Source organism: Teleopsis dalmanni, chromosome X (genome assembly GCF_002237135.1).
Source record: "Teleopsis dalmanni isolate 2A chromosome X, ASM223713v2, whole genome shotgun sequence".
Lineage (NCBI taxonomy): Eukaryota > Metazoa > Arthropoda > Insecta > Diptera > Diopsidae > Teleopsis > Teleopsis dalmanni.
Window position 1 is genome coordinate 2543938 of NC_051848.1, and position 15515 is coordinate 2559452.

General features: G+C 29.6%; 1 protein-coding gene across 1 annotated transcript; it reads right to left on the reverse strand.

Moving 5' to 3' along the window:
• Positions 1 to 775: 775 nt before the first annotated feature.
• Positions 776 to 13883, reverse strand: LOC119687387 (membrane-associated tyrosine- and threonine-specific cdc2-inhibitory kinase-like). The gene is made up of 6 exons (XM_038101676.1): positions 13288 to 13883; positions 13060 to 13171; positions 1982 to 2114; positions 1265 to 1894; positions 1012 to 1210; positions 776 to 957 (listed from the first exon to the last, which is right to left on the reverse strand). The coding sequence occupies exons 3-6, from the start codon at positions 2069 to 2071 to the stop codon at positions 776 to 778; spliced, it is 1101 nt and encodes a 366-aa protein (XP_037957604.1). The 5' UTR covers positions 2072 to 2114; positions 13060 to 13171; positions 13288 to 13883.
• Positions 13884 to 15515: the final 1632 nt, after the last annotated feature.

Below are 15515 nucleotides of genomic sequence, written 5' to 3' on the forward strand. Positions count from 1 at the left end.
AAGAGAAAATATTATTAAACTTATTTAAAAAAATGTAATTCCCAAACGATTTAGTCTTACAAATCGTCAAAGAAGAGCTTTTTTCTCAAACGCTTCTTCTCTGATTGAACTGCTGGTGGCTCTGATGATTCCAATTGAACAGTAGGTTGTAGTGATCTGTAATTAAAAAATTAACTATTAATATATATTGAATAAAATTATATTCACTTGCATAGAAAAATGTATCTCATAGTTATACTTTTATATGAATATCTGCATTTTGCCACCTAATTAAAATTAGTGTTAAGCAACTTAAACTGAAGCGTGGATCAAAATTGATAGAAATACAACTTCCTCCTAAACAACTGTAAACCAACCTATCATATGTCTTCAATCTTAAATAACTCACAAGGCTAATAACAAAATAACTGAATATTTGATTTATGTATTAATAAGTACTTACCCATAAGTATGCTCTGATTCCTTACTCAGATGAAGAGCACTTAGGTCCACTGGAGTTGAGTGTAAAAATTCATTATTTGCAAATTCAGATGGTGATACAGATGTTGATAAAGATGATGACGAAATTTGTGATGTACGAACAAGATGATCATCTTCATGTTCCATTTGATTAGAAGCACGATGACGTTGAATTATTGAGGTATAAAATCCAATAAATAAATTCCAAAAAAATGTTACCAACAATATTTTTAAACTAAATATCTTAGATATAACAGCTGTACAAAATTTTCCAGTAGTTTTTTTCTGTGAAATAATATAGATGAATCAAAAACAATTAACAATGAAATAAATGTCTTAAGCTTACAGTTTGCTGAATATTTTTCCAAAATAATTTTTGCATTTTAAAATATCTAAATTTTTTATGTTGTAGCAATATATCAACAGATGGTCTCGTTGCTTGATCAGCAGATATCATCTCCTTAAGAACTTGTTGTAGCTCTAAAGATATGCCCAAATCTGAAGCAAAATGTTTCTTTTAACTATACAATCTATTATAAATTTATTTCTTACTTTTTAATACATTGTCAGGTAATAAACCACTGCGTATCTGAACCCAACGTTGACTATTGGGAGGTAAGTGCTTATTTCCAGCTAATTTTAGAATTGTGATTCCTAAACTAAATATATCTGCTGATTTTGAAAAGATGCCCCTCATGATTTCTGGTGCCACATACCGAGCATCACCTTCCATTACGCACTCACGATTAGCCTACAAAAATTTTTTATTATTTTTAAAAATATTTTATTTTCAAAATCCACCTACTTTATCGACATCGGCGACTAGCCCAAAATCAGCTAATTTACAACTACCGTCATCACTAATTAGCACATTCTCCGTTTTGATATCTAGATGAATCAAGTTATTATCATGCAAGCTTTTTAATGCAATAAGTATGTCTAAGAAAATTGACCATATCATTCTTTCTGGTAGTTCCTTCTTTTTATCTAAATAATTTTGCAAATTGCCTTTGCACAATTCCATTTGTATGTAAAGGCGTTCATGTTGTTGCCATGCACGATAAACTGTTAAACAATTTGGTTTTCCTGAAAACTGTTTATAGAGCCTGGCCTCTTCCAGGCGCTCTTTCCGATATCTTCCACCTCTTAAAACTTCTTTCGAAATTTTCACAGCATACATCCGGCCGTCTTCTTTAGATTTTACATTAAAAACCTCGCCGAATGATCCTTCACCAATTTTTGATATACACGTAAAATTAGTTTGAAAGTAATTATAGTGTAGTGACGTCAACTCAGCCTCCGATACACTGTCATTATTCTTGAACGAAATGTTCAATGATACTCCAGTATCAGTCAACTGATTTCGGTTATAACTTTTGTACATTTTTGTTACAAGTTTTGGTGGGCGCAATCGGTTTGTAAGACCAGGTCGGGGCTAGAGTGTTGAACACATAAGTTTTAATTTAATTTTCACAACTAGTAAGATTTGTAGTTAAGAAAAGTGTGGTGTCTTATTTCTTACCTGCATAGAAGAACGCAAGTTATGAGACCAATCCTCTACGTCTCCATCCGATATTTGAGAATAAATGGAATCCTTTGTATAATACGCCATTACGTCTGCTGGCAATAAAATGTCTTTTTCAAAACGGCTTTTTCTTGAAATAGAAGAATTTTATGCGATAAAAAAAGTTACTCCCAATATTGCTTTATGTTTTATTTTAAAATAATAAAACATTAAAACGCTTATATACTTAATAAATTTAAAGAATTATTAAAAAAATTGTGTAGAGTTATATAGCATAAATATGGTATAGATGTAGTATTTGTTGTAGAGCGAGATGATGGATGTAATGGATTTTACCTGATGGGATGAAAGTGAGAAACTTTCTTTGTGTTATATATGTACAATATAAGATCAATACAAAATATATGCACTTACGTACATCTTATGTACAATCTATATCATGCATATATTGCTAAAGGTTTCATTTGTTCAAATTAATCTCACAATAACTATTAGTGGAAAAGTATTGTACTTTATCATATAAGAACTACAACTTTCATGTCAAGTTAGCAAAAGAAATAATGTTGATTATAAATACCAATCGTATAACATAAGATAAAGAAATTTTAACTTGATTTGATTTGTGATGTGCAGTGGAATGAAGAATAATGTTCATTTCAGACATCAGTACTAGTTTTATGTCTCGACCCTGAATACCCATATTAATCTAAAAAACCTTGCTTTTAAAAAAAACTTTTAAATCTACACTGCGGTATAGTAATGATTATTAGTATTAGTTATTAGTAGTGAAATTGAACCCCCTTACATTTATACTTTTTTCGTATCTAGTATCAAAGAACCGCCAGGAGTAGACCTAAATGAATTAGAGACAGGGTTTTACGTATATGCACTTTACATAATGATATAAAAAAGGTAAAAAAGGTATACATTCCATTTCAAAATACTTAATCTGTAATTTTTTCATTGTAACTATTAAGCGGAACCTTCTTTCACATGACTCTTTCCATTATAGTTCATATACTTTAAGAAATTAAATATCATTAATCTAAACAACGCTGGCATTGGATAGTTAAAATTAAAATTAATCGATAGAAAACCTTTTTCAACTACATTAAATGCTTTGCAAGACTTGTGGAACAGTTCGATATCACACTCCATTCCAACGTGGACAAAATGAACTTACTTAATTTCGGAAGAACTTATTACCTGCTTCTGACGGGTTTGTGCACTCTCAATATTGATACTAAGGAGCAAACTCTTCATCATCCTGCATTATACAGAATCTTTGGGTTGATACATAACATTGTGTATATAACTTTACTGGCATACTGTTACTTTTGGTCAGATATTCATTGGAAAGTGCATCATGCGACCACAAAAGCACGAATAATACATACGAGCTTAATAATTTCAATTTCGATATGTGTGGTTTTCACTATTCTACGACAGTTCTATCGCAACCGTTTCATAACTGAAATCTTTAAGGAATTATTTACACTGAACTTTCGCTTTCTTCGTTCATTGGAATCAAAGTCCATCCGTGGTGCAATGATTTGTCGACTTTTGTATATAAAATTTGCACTGATGTGTATACATATAATTTTAGTTCTTTTAAATGTTTGGAGCCTTGCAGCAAGCGGTGAATATACAAGGGCAATTAGTTCGCTTTGTCACTTGAATTTCGTTAATATTTATAATGCATCTACGTACCATCTCTGTCAAGCACTTTGGTACATTTTGAACAATTTTGAAGCCATAAATTTTCGTCTAAAGTTGATCATAAAAAATGTCTCAAGAAATCATATAGATGACTATACTGAACTCTCAACTGAACTACATGATTTGTCCTTAGCGCACTCCAAACTCTACGTTTTACTCCAACGTACGATTTCTCTATACAGATTCGAAATGTTGTTCATATCAGCTTCATTTTTCCTTATTTTTGCAACGCATATGTTTTTTATTTATCTATTGTGTGTGGGAAGAATTGAAACCGATTCTTCAATGATGCGTTTTGCGAGTCTTCTGCTCATGCTACATTTTACCGATGCATGTATTTTAAACAATATGTGTCAGTTCATCACAGATAGCTGCAAGGAAACGATGGATATATTCAGCGAAAGTGTGGAGACCCATTACAAAAACATCGATGCTGGGTTTTTATTGACGGTGAATATGATATTTTTTTTGTTAACTGATTTAGTATTTATTTTAACGATCACATTTTTTTAGTGTGAGTCATTCATATTGCAACTCGCTTGTCAAAATCCGTCCATTAAAACCTTTGGTATATTCAATATTAATAGACAACAAATATTAAAGATTGTAGTACAGATCATTTTATATGGAGTGATATTGATTCAAAGCGATTATAAGTAAAAGAAGCACTGATTATCCACTTGAAATATCCTTAAGTGAAATATAATTAAATGTAAAAACGTTATGTGAATTTAATTGAAATATATATATATATATATTTAAATTTTTCTGGATTCTTCTCTGGAAACATGGTTTTTTGTTTTGTTCAAAAACAAACCTCAATATATCACACTAAGTGACGTTTTTAATTGCAAACGAAAACCAAATGGTTTTCCATCTGGTGATCCTCATTATGAGTCACCCACTCAGTGACATATGTGAAAGTAGAAGTGCCGTTAAAGCGATGTTAGGTTACGTTTAAAGTTTGTCAGTTTTTAATATGGCTTATTTAAAAGTACTTTAATATTTTAAAAATTTATAATATACATGCTCACATTCCTTCAGTGATGAGAATAATGTCACAACCCCCACAATAGTTCTTGTTTTGATTTTGTTATGAGAGCATTTACTGGGATAATTAATAATACGTTCTGGTGATATGACCAGACGTCATATCACTACTACTACTTTTTGTAGTATTATGTAAAGGATCGTGTTAATGCGGACAATTACAAATGCTAGACGCTTTGAGACGTTTCTAGTTACAGCCAAACTCTAGTATTATAAAATGCTCGATGGAAAACATTTGTATGGTGTTATATATCACAACTGCTATCGAGATTCAAACAATATACTGAAATAAGAATTGGATTTAAACATCAATCACAAATCTGTTTTATTTGCATCTTACTTTCGACATCACAAAATTGATATCTCTATAGAAAGCATAGAACGAACATTTCATTACCTCGATCTAATAATTACAAGTATTTAAAGTTTTTAACAAACAGTATAACTTATCCTATATAGTTTTTCAAGAACTATTTTCTTTCTCAACCAACTAAAATTGTAAAAAGGTTTAATATAGAACCTTGACCTCTCCAAACTAAACTGCGACACCGTTTGCTCAATGGACGACAAGTAATAATCCAGAAAAATAATCCAGATTATGTTATATATCTGTAAAAAACTTATTTATACCTTCTGTACATTAACTCTCCAAAGTTATTAAGTAAAACAAAAAAATCATCAATTTAATAAAATTTATTAAGTAGGATAGGATTTATGCAGAGAAAACACATATTACCGGTTAATTCCTACCTTATAAATATATTATGTTTATTGATTCCTTGCAACGTTAACGTACCACTTATATGCAATCAATTCTGACTTATTATCGCAAATTTAAAATCAGAGTTGTAGTCAAAGAAAATGTAGTAATAAATTTAATTTATATTGACATAGAAGCATTAAAAAGCTAATAGAGCGAGAGATTCAGTTATGGCTTTGGTTTTTGGGAAATGTCCATACCCTGCACCCAAACAATTTTGAAACAAATTTTTTATTAATTATTTACCTACCAATTTTTATAGTTACTTTCACATATATAATTTTAATGTCAAGTACTCTCAATGATATTTATAAAATATTAATATTAACTATCAATCTCGTTTACTTCTACCCTATTTACAACAAAATTGTAGTCCATCAATTAGTTAAAATATAGAGTTAACATCTCGATTTATATTAGACAATACTCCATAAAAAGAATAACATTTTAACTAAACGCTACATGTGTTGAATTTTCTTCTTAAAAAACTAATTTATATTCCTAAATTAAATAAATTATAAATTTGCTGTATGTTAAATCACAGCAATATTTAAGTCTCTTGGAGTAATACTAAATATGATTAGAATGACTTTAATATTTCTTCTTAAAATAATCAGTACGAAGGGCTCTTTTATTATTATGGTACCCATATGCTCTCTCTGATTTTCAAATTTGCTGCCTCAACCACCGAAATGTTGGTACTGTAAGCAGTCCAGACGATCCTTATTAGTCTTCGTCTAACTCACAATTCAAAGGCGTGTGTTTATCTTTTTTTTATAGTACACTTTTAAACTGGATATCTAGCTATTTGGAATATAATTATTTTTACTTTTTAAAGTCTTGTAGTTTTATTCATCATTTTGTTTCTACCATATCTATTATAAATAAGGCTAAAAACATTTAACTGAATTAGCAAACTAGCCAACAGACTAAGGACTAATAGAAATAATTCAAAAGAACTGCTCACGGTAGTCTCAGATATCAAGGCACGACAGTCTTCAGACTTAATTAAGACTTAGCACCATAAGTATACAATCGGCTAGTCAGTTAAGGTGTTAGCGTGTAAAAGTGTCGCACACACAGACACAATAATATAGATACACAAACATAAAGTGACAGAGCCATGAAGCCATACAGATATACGAGACATATGACTTGTCATGTTGATAGACCATACATGAGATGGTTTACGTGCTATCCTATATCTCTCTATCTACGCGTCACAAGCTTTTTGTCAAACCTAACACACCCTTTATTTATGACAGTGCAAGGCGTATAAAAATATCTAACTATATTATAATAGTGAACATCAGAAATACAGTAGTAATATTTTAGTGTTCTTTGAGAGATGGGCAAATTCAGTTCAAATTTATTTAAGTTCAGCAGAAATTATTTTTTCTTGCTGTCTGGTTTGTGTACAGTCATAGTTGACATCAAGAAGCAAACAATTCTATATTCCAGTTTTCTTAAGATATGTGGAGTAGTGTACAATGCAGTACATATAAGTTTGATGACATACTGCGTAATTTGGGAGGATCTATATTCGAAGACTATAAACGCAACTGAAATAGCAGAAATATTGAATCACTGCTTTCTTAATTCTATTACATTATCTGGCGTTTTAATGATTCTACGTCGATTTTATCGGGATCGTTCGATCATTAAAATTTTTAAAGAGTTATTCGCACTACACCGCCGTTATGTTCGAATATATAAAAGAACTTCTTTTAGTCGTAAACTAATATGTCGACTATCATATATCAAATTCGTACTTAATTTCATACATGGCCTTTCGGTTATTGTGTTATGTACGACACTAATTACAAGTCATCAATATATGAGAGCGATTTTCGCATTTTGTCACTTAAACTTTATAAATATACTGGATGCATCCCTTTACCATCTCAGTCAGGCATTATGGTACATTCTGGTCAACTTTGAAAGCATCAATTTTCGTCTCAAGTTATTAATGAAACAGATTTCCAGAAATCCTACATCTGACTACACTAAACTGTTAAGTGAATTGCAGAATCTGTCTATAGCACACGCCAAGCTATATAATATTTTACAGCGTGTTGTGCGTATCCAAGGATTGGAAATGTTTGTGTCACTATCACTTTATTTTTGGTCTTACTCAGCGAATATTCTTTTTTTCTATCTTACGTGCGTAGGTAGAATGGAGAAAGACTACTTTCATATATATTTTGCAAGCATTTCACTTTTAATACATTTTATTAATATATATATTTTAAACAACATGTGCCACTTTATAACAGACGAATGCAATGAGTCTCTGATAATATTCAGTCAAGTGATTGAGTTTAATAGAGACATTGATGTCGACCTTCTAATGGCCGTGAGTATAAATTCTTAATGTTTGAATATAATTTATCTCATGAACACTTATGTTTTGTTTAGTGTGAATCGTTTGTTCTACAACTCGCTTGTCAGAATCCATCTATCAGAACCTTTGGTATATTCAACATTAACAAACAACAATTATTCAATATCGCAGTACAGATCAGTTTGTATGGTGTGATATTCATACAGGCTGATTATATGTAAATATATTATATATGTTATTAGTTGGACTTATTTTATTCAAATATTATATTTTAAAAATAAATATTGTAATATGCTTTTATTTCTTCAGTATAACTCGTGTGTCTGATAACAGGAAGGAGGTATCTTAGCAAAGAGTCCTAAATCCTACTCATCTTATTTATGAACCGATTTCATTAATATTCGTTTCTATTGCTTCTGATCCGATGAATGTTCTTTTGGTTTTACTGGCAAGCGTCCTTCTCTATATTATATATAGAGAAGTTTCTTCAATCTATTTCACATACATATTATATATAGATATATATAGATATAAACATTTTCTATATATATATATATATATTCTATATATATTCCATAAGGTTCGACATATGGAGACTCTGAGTTGTACAATTTTTTTATTTTTTTTTATTTGTGAAAGAAACTGGAATTAATTTTCAAGATATTTATTTATTTATTTGAAATCAAATACAGCCTAGAAGTTATAGTGAAGTAAAATATTCAGAAATTAGGGTTTGGGATTTAAATTTTTTTTTTCTAATTTTCAGTAAAAAGAGATTCCAATTTATTACAAGCCTTATAGTGATCATCAGTTGGAGTATCATTCGTTTGTAAATAAAAATTCCGAATATTGAATGAGTCTTCTACTTCATTCGTGGAAGGCTAATAAACAATCACACCCACGGAACCCTTATCATTACTTTCCGTTTCGTTTAGAATCGAATCCACTAATTCAGAGCTATAATGCTCAATAATTTCGCCATCTGTAGAAAAGCTTGATGTAGAAATTTGATTATCAAGCTCAATATAATCGTTAAGAGAAGCATTGGGAATTATTTTATTTACTTTAAACCACGCTCCCAGCGACTGGCATTTGAGCAAAGAAGCAACATAAGAAAAAAAATTAAACATTTGATTTGGGAAAAGGGACTTCCCTAACACCAAAATGGATTCATACTTAAAACAAAAATTTGACTTATAGAATGCACTTTCCCACATTCCTATTGGCACATAGAAGTTCGAGTTATGGAAGCAGAATTGTATGTAATTTGCTCTCCAAAACCTTGTTACTTTCTTTTTAGTTCGAGTTATAGAAAATTCGAGTTATAAAAGTTCGAGTTATAGAAGTTTCTGTGTATATTATTATATATATTATTATATTTATTATTATATATATTATTATATATATTATTATATATATTATTATGTATATGATAAAATATATTCCATTAACTTTCAAAATTAAGCATAGAGTAATATCAAATGAGTTTGAGAACTTTACATCTATCATTGTGGAACAGGAAAAATGGTTTAAATGGAAGAGTTTTTAATTACATGCTAACAAGTTATATCCAACAAAGTCTTTGTACTTTTCTTAATATTATTAATGAACGTTTTTGAAATACATGAAGCCTTACCATTGATCAATTGTCATTAAAGGTATTTGATGTTCTTAAATACAATAATAGCTGCATAATAATAATATAATAATAGTAATAATAAAAATATTAATTCGGATAACTTTAATAAAAAAAACTCCTCATACGCAGTTGGTCTGGGGTGTAATGGAACCGTACTTCCATAAAATTAAGAAAGATGTCACTTGTGATCGCTGTAGCCTGTTAATAGCTAATTTTTTTATAATAACTTATAATATTAACAAGACAGAAATACAAGTTTGTTATAAGCAAAATAAAATCACATTACATTAATCTTCTTCTTCATAAAACTATTGCAAAGTTTAAGTTTATGGAAAGAAAATTACATTTATAAGGCAATTCCATAAACTCTATTAATAAATAAAAAAATTCTTTTTTTAAAATGCTTTATTGTTATTAACAAATTACATTTATAATCAGTTAACACTGATAATAAGTGAATGTACACATGAGTCATTATAGATAAGAACATTTCTATTGAGAAAAAAAAATTATTAATTTACAGAACTTTTAAGTGTTCTGATTGAAGATAACAGAGGAATTAGAAAAATTAATTTTTCACCATATATTATTAGTGAGCAAGGATTGTGTGAAGTAGTATGGTTTTATAAACAATTGAGAAATGAGGAACATTAATTTTAAATTATTAAACATCGGACGAATTTACTATATTTTGTTAACTGGTTTGTGTACTGTTCAAATCAACATAAGAGAGCAAATCGTGACACATTCCGGGTTCTTCAGACTATATGGACTAACCTATAAGGCTCTATTTATTATCACCATAATATACAGCGTGATTAAAAAACATTTTTTGGTTATATATAATGGAACTACACTGAAAGGAGTTATATTTGCCAGTTTTCATATCGTTCATAGTGTGTATATCGTACTTGCTACCTTACGTTGTTTTCATCGCGATCATTCAATAATGGAGATTTTTAAAAAATTATTCACACTAAATTTTCGTTTTCTTCGTACATTAGAGGAGACATCTCCTCGTCGGCAGATGTTAAATCGGCTTTTATACATCAAATTCGGTCTGATGAGTATACATGTGTTTCTCATGATTATGCTTTCTGTCAAATTTATTTATATGGGCGAAGGAGTCGGTGTACTTTCTATGTTTTACAGAATGAATTACTTTAATTACCTTGACGCATCCTTTTATCATCTTAGTCAGGCATTATGGTATATTCTTGCTAATTTTGAAACTATAAATTTCCGCCTCAGATTGATAATAAAGAATGAGTTGTATAATCGTAGTAACAACAATAGTAAAGTATTGACCGAATTGTATGACTTGTCCATAGCGCACTCCGAGTTCCACAATTTGTTGGAACATGTGATTAGCTTATCTAGATTTGAAATTTCGAGTATGTCGTCTTCATATTTTTGGACTCACACAACGAATTCATTTTTATTTTACCAAATTTATTTGGGAAAAATGCACCGTGAATTTTTTTTTAATTGCTTTATATGCATTTCGATGGTATTAAATTTTATAAATATATACTTTCTGAACAACTTGTGTCAATTCATCACTAATGCTCGTAAAGAAACAATGGAAATCTTAAGCGAAACTACTGAATTTCATAGAAACACAGATGATAGATTGGCAGTGGCGGTGAGTATTTGCTTAAGAGTAAATATAGCTCATAGTAAAACATGTTTTGTAATGATATGATTTTCTTTCAGTGTGAAGCATTCATTTTACAACTCGCTTGTAGAGATCCATCTATTAGAACCTTCGGTATATTCACCATTAACAAACAACAAATATTCAATATCTCAGTACAGATCAGTTTATACACTATAATGTTAATACAATTCGATTATGTTTAAATTCAATTTATATATATAAATATGAGCGTCACATTTAAAGAAAATAATATTCTAGAGAATAGTGGTAGTGTCACTTTTCTCAAACTTTATAATTGCATATAGTTATACACTGATTAAGAATCATCAGCGTCGGAGTGGAGTGGAGGATTCATTATACTAATGATCCAGAAATGCAATACATATACTCAAATTGCTTTTTCTCATTTCAACTTTTAGTATATGTGGTAATACACAATTTATATTAAGCTTTTGTTTGCTGTTTATTGAATTATATATAATATTATGTATTTGTAATTAATAAAAGTGTTTTGAGCAATAGAAAGTTCAGCGACCTTTCTGATCACTATTAATAGTTCATCTAAGATAACTAAGAAAATCTTAACACTTATCTTAGAATTTTTATTTAATATCTCTATAAGAAGTGTAATGTTAAAATCGGAGAACAAAGACTACAATTACTTAAATTAATTATTGTTATATTTGTTCTAATAGATCAGTAAGTTAATGTGTTAGTAAATATTAACTATACATTAAAAAAACTGCAAATTAGATCCGCATAAATCAAGAACTTCAAGTACTTCAGTTGATTAATAAATCTGATTCTTAGCTTCAATTTTGACAGAGTGTAAATTCCATTCTTGCCACTTGCATTCGAAAAACTTATTTTCTAATAATTAACTCAATGTAGTATTGTCAAGTACTAAACTATGACCGCTCAAGTATTCAAAATTTTCTATTTAAAAACAAGTCTTTCGCCACCATAATTTGATTTTGTAATAAATTTTAATTTGATTTATTTATTAATTTATATACTATCATCGGACTCATATCGAAATTATTCTGTAAGTCAGCAAACTCAAATATTAACATAAAACAAAATCAATAAAAATATATCACAACTATAAAAAGATAATGCACAACAGGGTGTATAACTTAAAACTTAGGCAAATTTATTTAGAGACCTATTTAAAAGGCAGGTCTCTGTAGTAATAAGCTACTAACTCTCTGAACAGTATTTAGTTCTTGTACTTATAAACGAAAAATTCACTTGTATGGAAATTCAAGCAAACTAGATGTGCATAAAAAAGTGCCTATATTATGGATGTCGAATAATATGGAACTCATGATATGACCTATAAACTGCCAAGAACTCAAGTCACTAATTCACTTCAAATCACTGCACCATCCTCTACGAAGAAGCACAGTATAATTGACTTTAGAAAAAGTACTTAGACTAGTTTAAAAACCGTTCACTGAAACAGTCAAAGCACCAGTCTTAATTCCTCATAAAAGAATAAATATAATAGCTTTAAACGCTTCGGTTCATCACATCTTAGAAAAATGATTTAATAATTCTGTACAACCTCTTTACTTGATCCGGTAAACAAAAGAAGTTGTTCTGTTTTAAAAAATAAATATTAGAACAAAACTCTTAAGCATGAGAGACTTTTATAATTCTTAACAGAACTCAATTTCACGGGTAGAAGTAGATTCCAAAACGATAAGTTCTGTATTCTCCATTCTGAAGAATGTGTGAGAGTAAACTCAGAAAACTCTATTTAATTTAATGGAGAATTTAAAAGATATTATTATATAGTTTAATCGCAAGTACGTATGTATGCGCATTGATATTGAAAAAAATAATTACTAACTGTTTGATCAATAAAAATTATAGATTGCTATAGTCAAACATCACTTACATGTATAGTTAAACTTCTCGCGTCCACTCTAGTGCTCTGATGTAAATCGTGACAAATACTCGTATTGCAACAAAATTTTGATTTTCAAAATGTACTAAAGATCACTTACTTTCTGAAAGCAAGAAAATTTATTTAATAATAGTAATTATGTTGTAGATATTTGTAAATTTGATCATTTACTAGCAAATTTGTATGTAATACAATGCATATATGCATATATGTAATTACCTTACTATATACAATATCCAATTCTGTAGCTCCAATATTGCGTTCACGAAACTCACCAGTAAGAATATGTGTCAGTCTTATAAGCATAGAACATACAATAATCACAATAATCCAAATCACAGCTATGTACACTCCTTGGTAAGGGTCTCGTATGATTCGCTTCGTATACGGCGAAGTTTATCCAATTCTGTAGCTCCAATATTGCGATCACGAAACTCACCAGTAAGAATATGTGACAGTCTTATAAGCATAGGACATACACGTCACAATAATTCAAATCACAGCTATGTACACTCCTTGGTAAGGGTCTCGTATGATTCGCTTCGTATACGGCGAAGTTTACGGAGTTAGCGCGTTGATCAAGTAGTCGTCCTTCTATTAGAGTGATTCAAAAACAAAGCGTTGACAAAGCGTTTGTTGCGTTAATAAATATAACACGGATATCCACACGAGATAGACAACTGTATTTAGTGATTAGTAATAAAATGTGGATAAGTTCACCAAAACAAAATCATAAGAAAGAATTATTGTTCAAAATGTACATAAACAACGTGTAGCTAAATTCAATATCTCCAATTATTATTATATAAACAAATAAATTTGCAGACACCACAATCACTAATAAAAAACACATAAACTATCGAAATATGATATATTAATTTAAAGTAATTTCCGATCACCAGACGCAGAAGTTCTAATAACTTTGTTATTGTGTATTTTTATGGTCCGGTAGTCAGAATTTGACAGTTGTATGCATATTGCAAAGCGTGTGGAGGATAAGAATGGGAATGGAATGGGAATTGAAATATTCCAATAAAAACTTAACAAAATCTATTTAAAATATCTAATTTATGTATGTAGGTATGTTTTTTGAATTTTTGTATTAGAAGACAATTTTGATGAGAAAATTCTCATAAAATTTTACGATTTAAAATTTTTTTTCAAATTTTATTTAGTAAATCTGAACAGTTTTATCCATCCACACAATAATTATGAACTCGCTTTGCAATGCATATAGAATTTTCGAATAAGGGGAACAGAGCAGAGAGAAACAAACTGCGTATTTCTTACTATAGTGACCATTTCGAAGCAATAAAAAAAAATTATATAATCAAAAGACAAATTCCTTAACTTCCATGAAATCATATATTGCTAATGGCTCCCTCATTAGATTTATAATCAGTTAACACAATTGAAAGTAAGTGATTGTCATATGATTCATTATAGATAAAAGCATTTCTATTTTAAAAAATGTTCCATTTATAGAATTTTAAAATGTTTTGATTGAAGATAACAGAGGAATTAGAAAAAATAATTTTTCACCACATATTTCACCACGCAAGGATTGTGTGAAATAGTATGATTTTATAAACAATTAAGAAATGAGGAACATTATTTTTAAATTATTAAACATCGGACGGATTAACTATATTTTCTTAACTGGTTTGTGTACTGTTCAAATCAACATAAGAGAGCAAGTCCTGACACATTCCGGATTTCTCAAAATATATGGACTTACGTACAACATAGCTTTCGTGACTTACATAGTATACTGCTTGATTCAAAAGGAATTTTTAAGATTTCATTTAAATGATATATAGGGACTCGTGGGGGCGGTTTTCATTTGGTTCACACCTTATGTGCGGTATTGGCTACTTTACGTTGTTTCCACCGCAATCGTTCAATGATGGGGATTTTCAAAGAATTATTTACATTCAAGTTTTCTTCGTACATTAGAGAAGACATCTTCTCGTCGGAATATGTTATCTCGACTTTTGTATATTAAATTAGGATTGATGTTCATACATATTCTTTCTGCAATAATGTATTATTTATATCTTATTGTTATTGGCCAAGCATCGAGATTGCTTTCGAATTTTATTAAATTCAATTATTTTAATTCCATTGACGCATCCGTATATCAGCTAACCCAGGCATTATGGTATATTTTGGCTAATTTCGAAACTATAAATTCCCACCTTAAAATGCTTATGAAGAAGGCATTAACTGGTCATATAGACGATTTCACCAAGTCATTAACTGAATTGCATGATTTATCCATATCACACTCAGAACTCTTTAAGTTATTAAAACAAGTGATCCATTTGTCCAGATTTGAAATTTTGTGCATGTGTTTTTACAACAAATACGTCCTTTTATTATCTATATTTCGTGGGTAAAATGAAGAGAGAGTTCTTTTTTAACTACTTTATATTCGTTGCCCTCAT

Bases quoted from the DNA above. Each gene is read 5' to 3' on its own strand.
- LOC119687387 (XM_038101676.1), bottom strand. From the start codon at position 2,071: ATGGCGTATTATACAAAGGATTCCATTTATTCTCAAATATCGGATGGA. The intron at 1,895-1,981 runs GTAAGAAATAAG...TCAACACTCTAG, and splicing joins ACTTGCGTTCTTCTATGCAG to CCCCGACCTGGTCTTACAAA. The intron at 1,211-1,264 runs GTAGGTGGATTT...AAATTTTTGTAG, and splicing joins TAGTCGCCGATGTCGATAAA to GCTAATCGTGAGTGCGTAAT.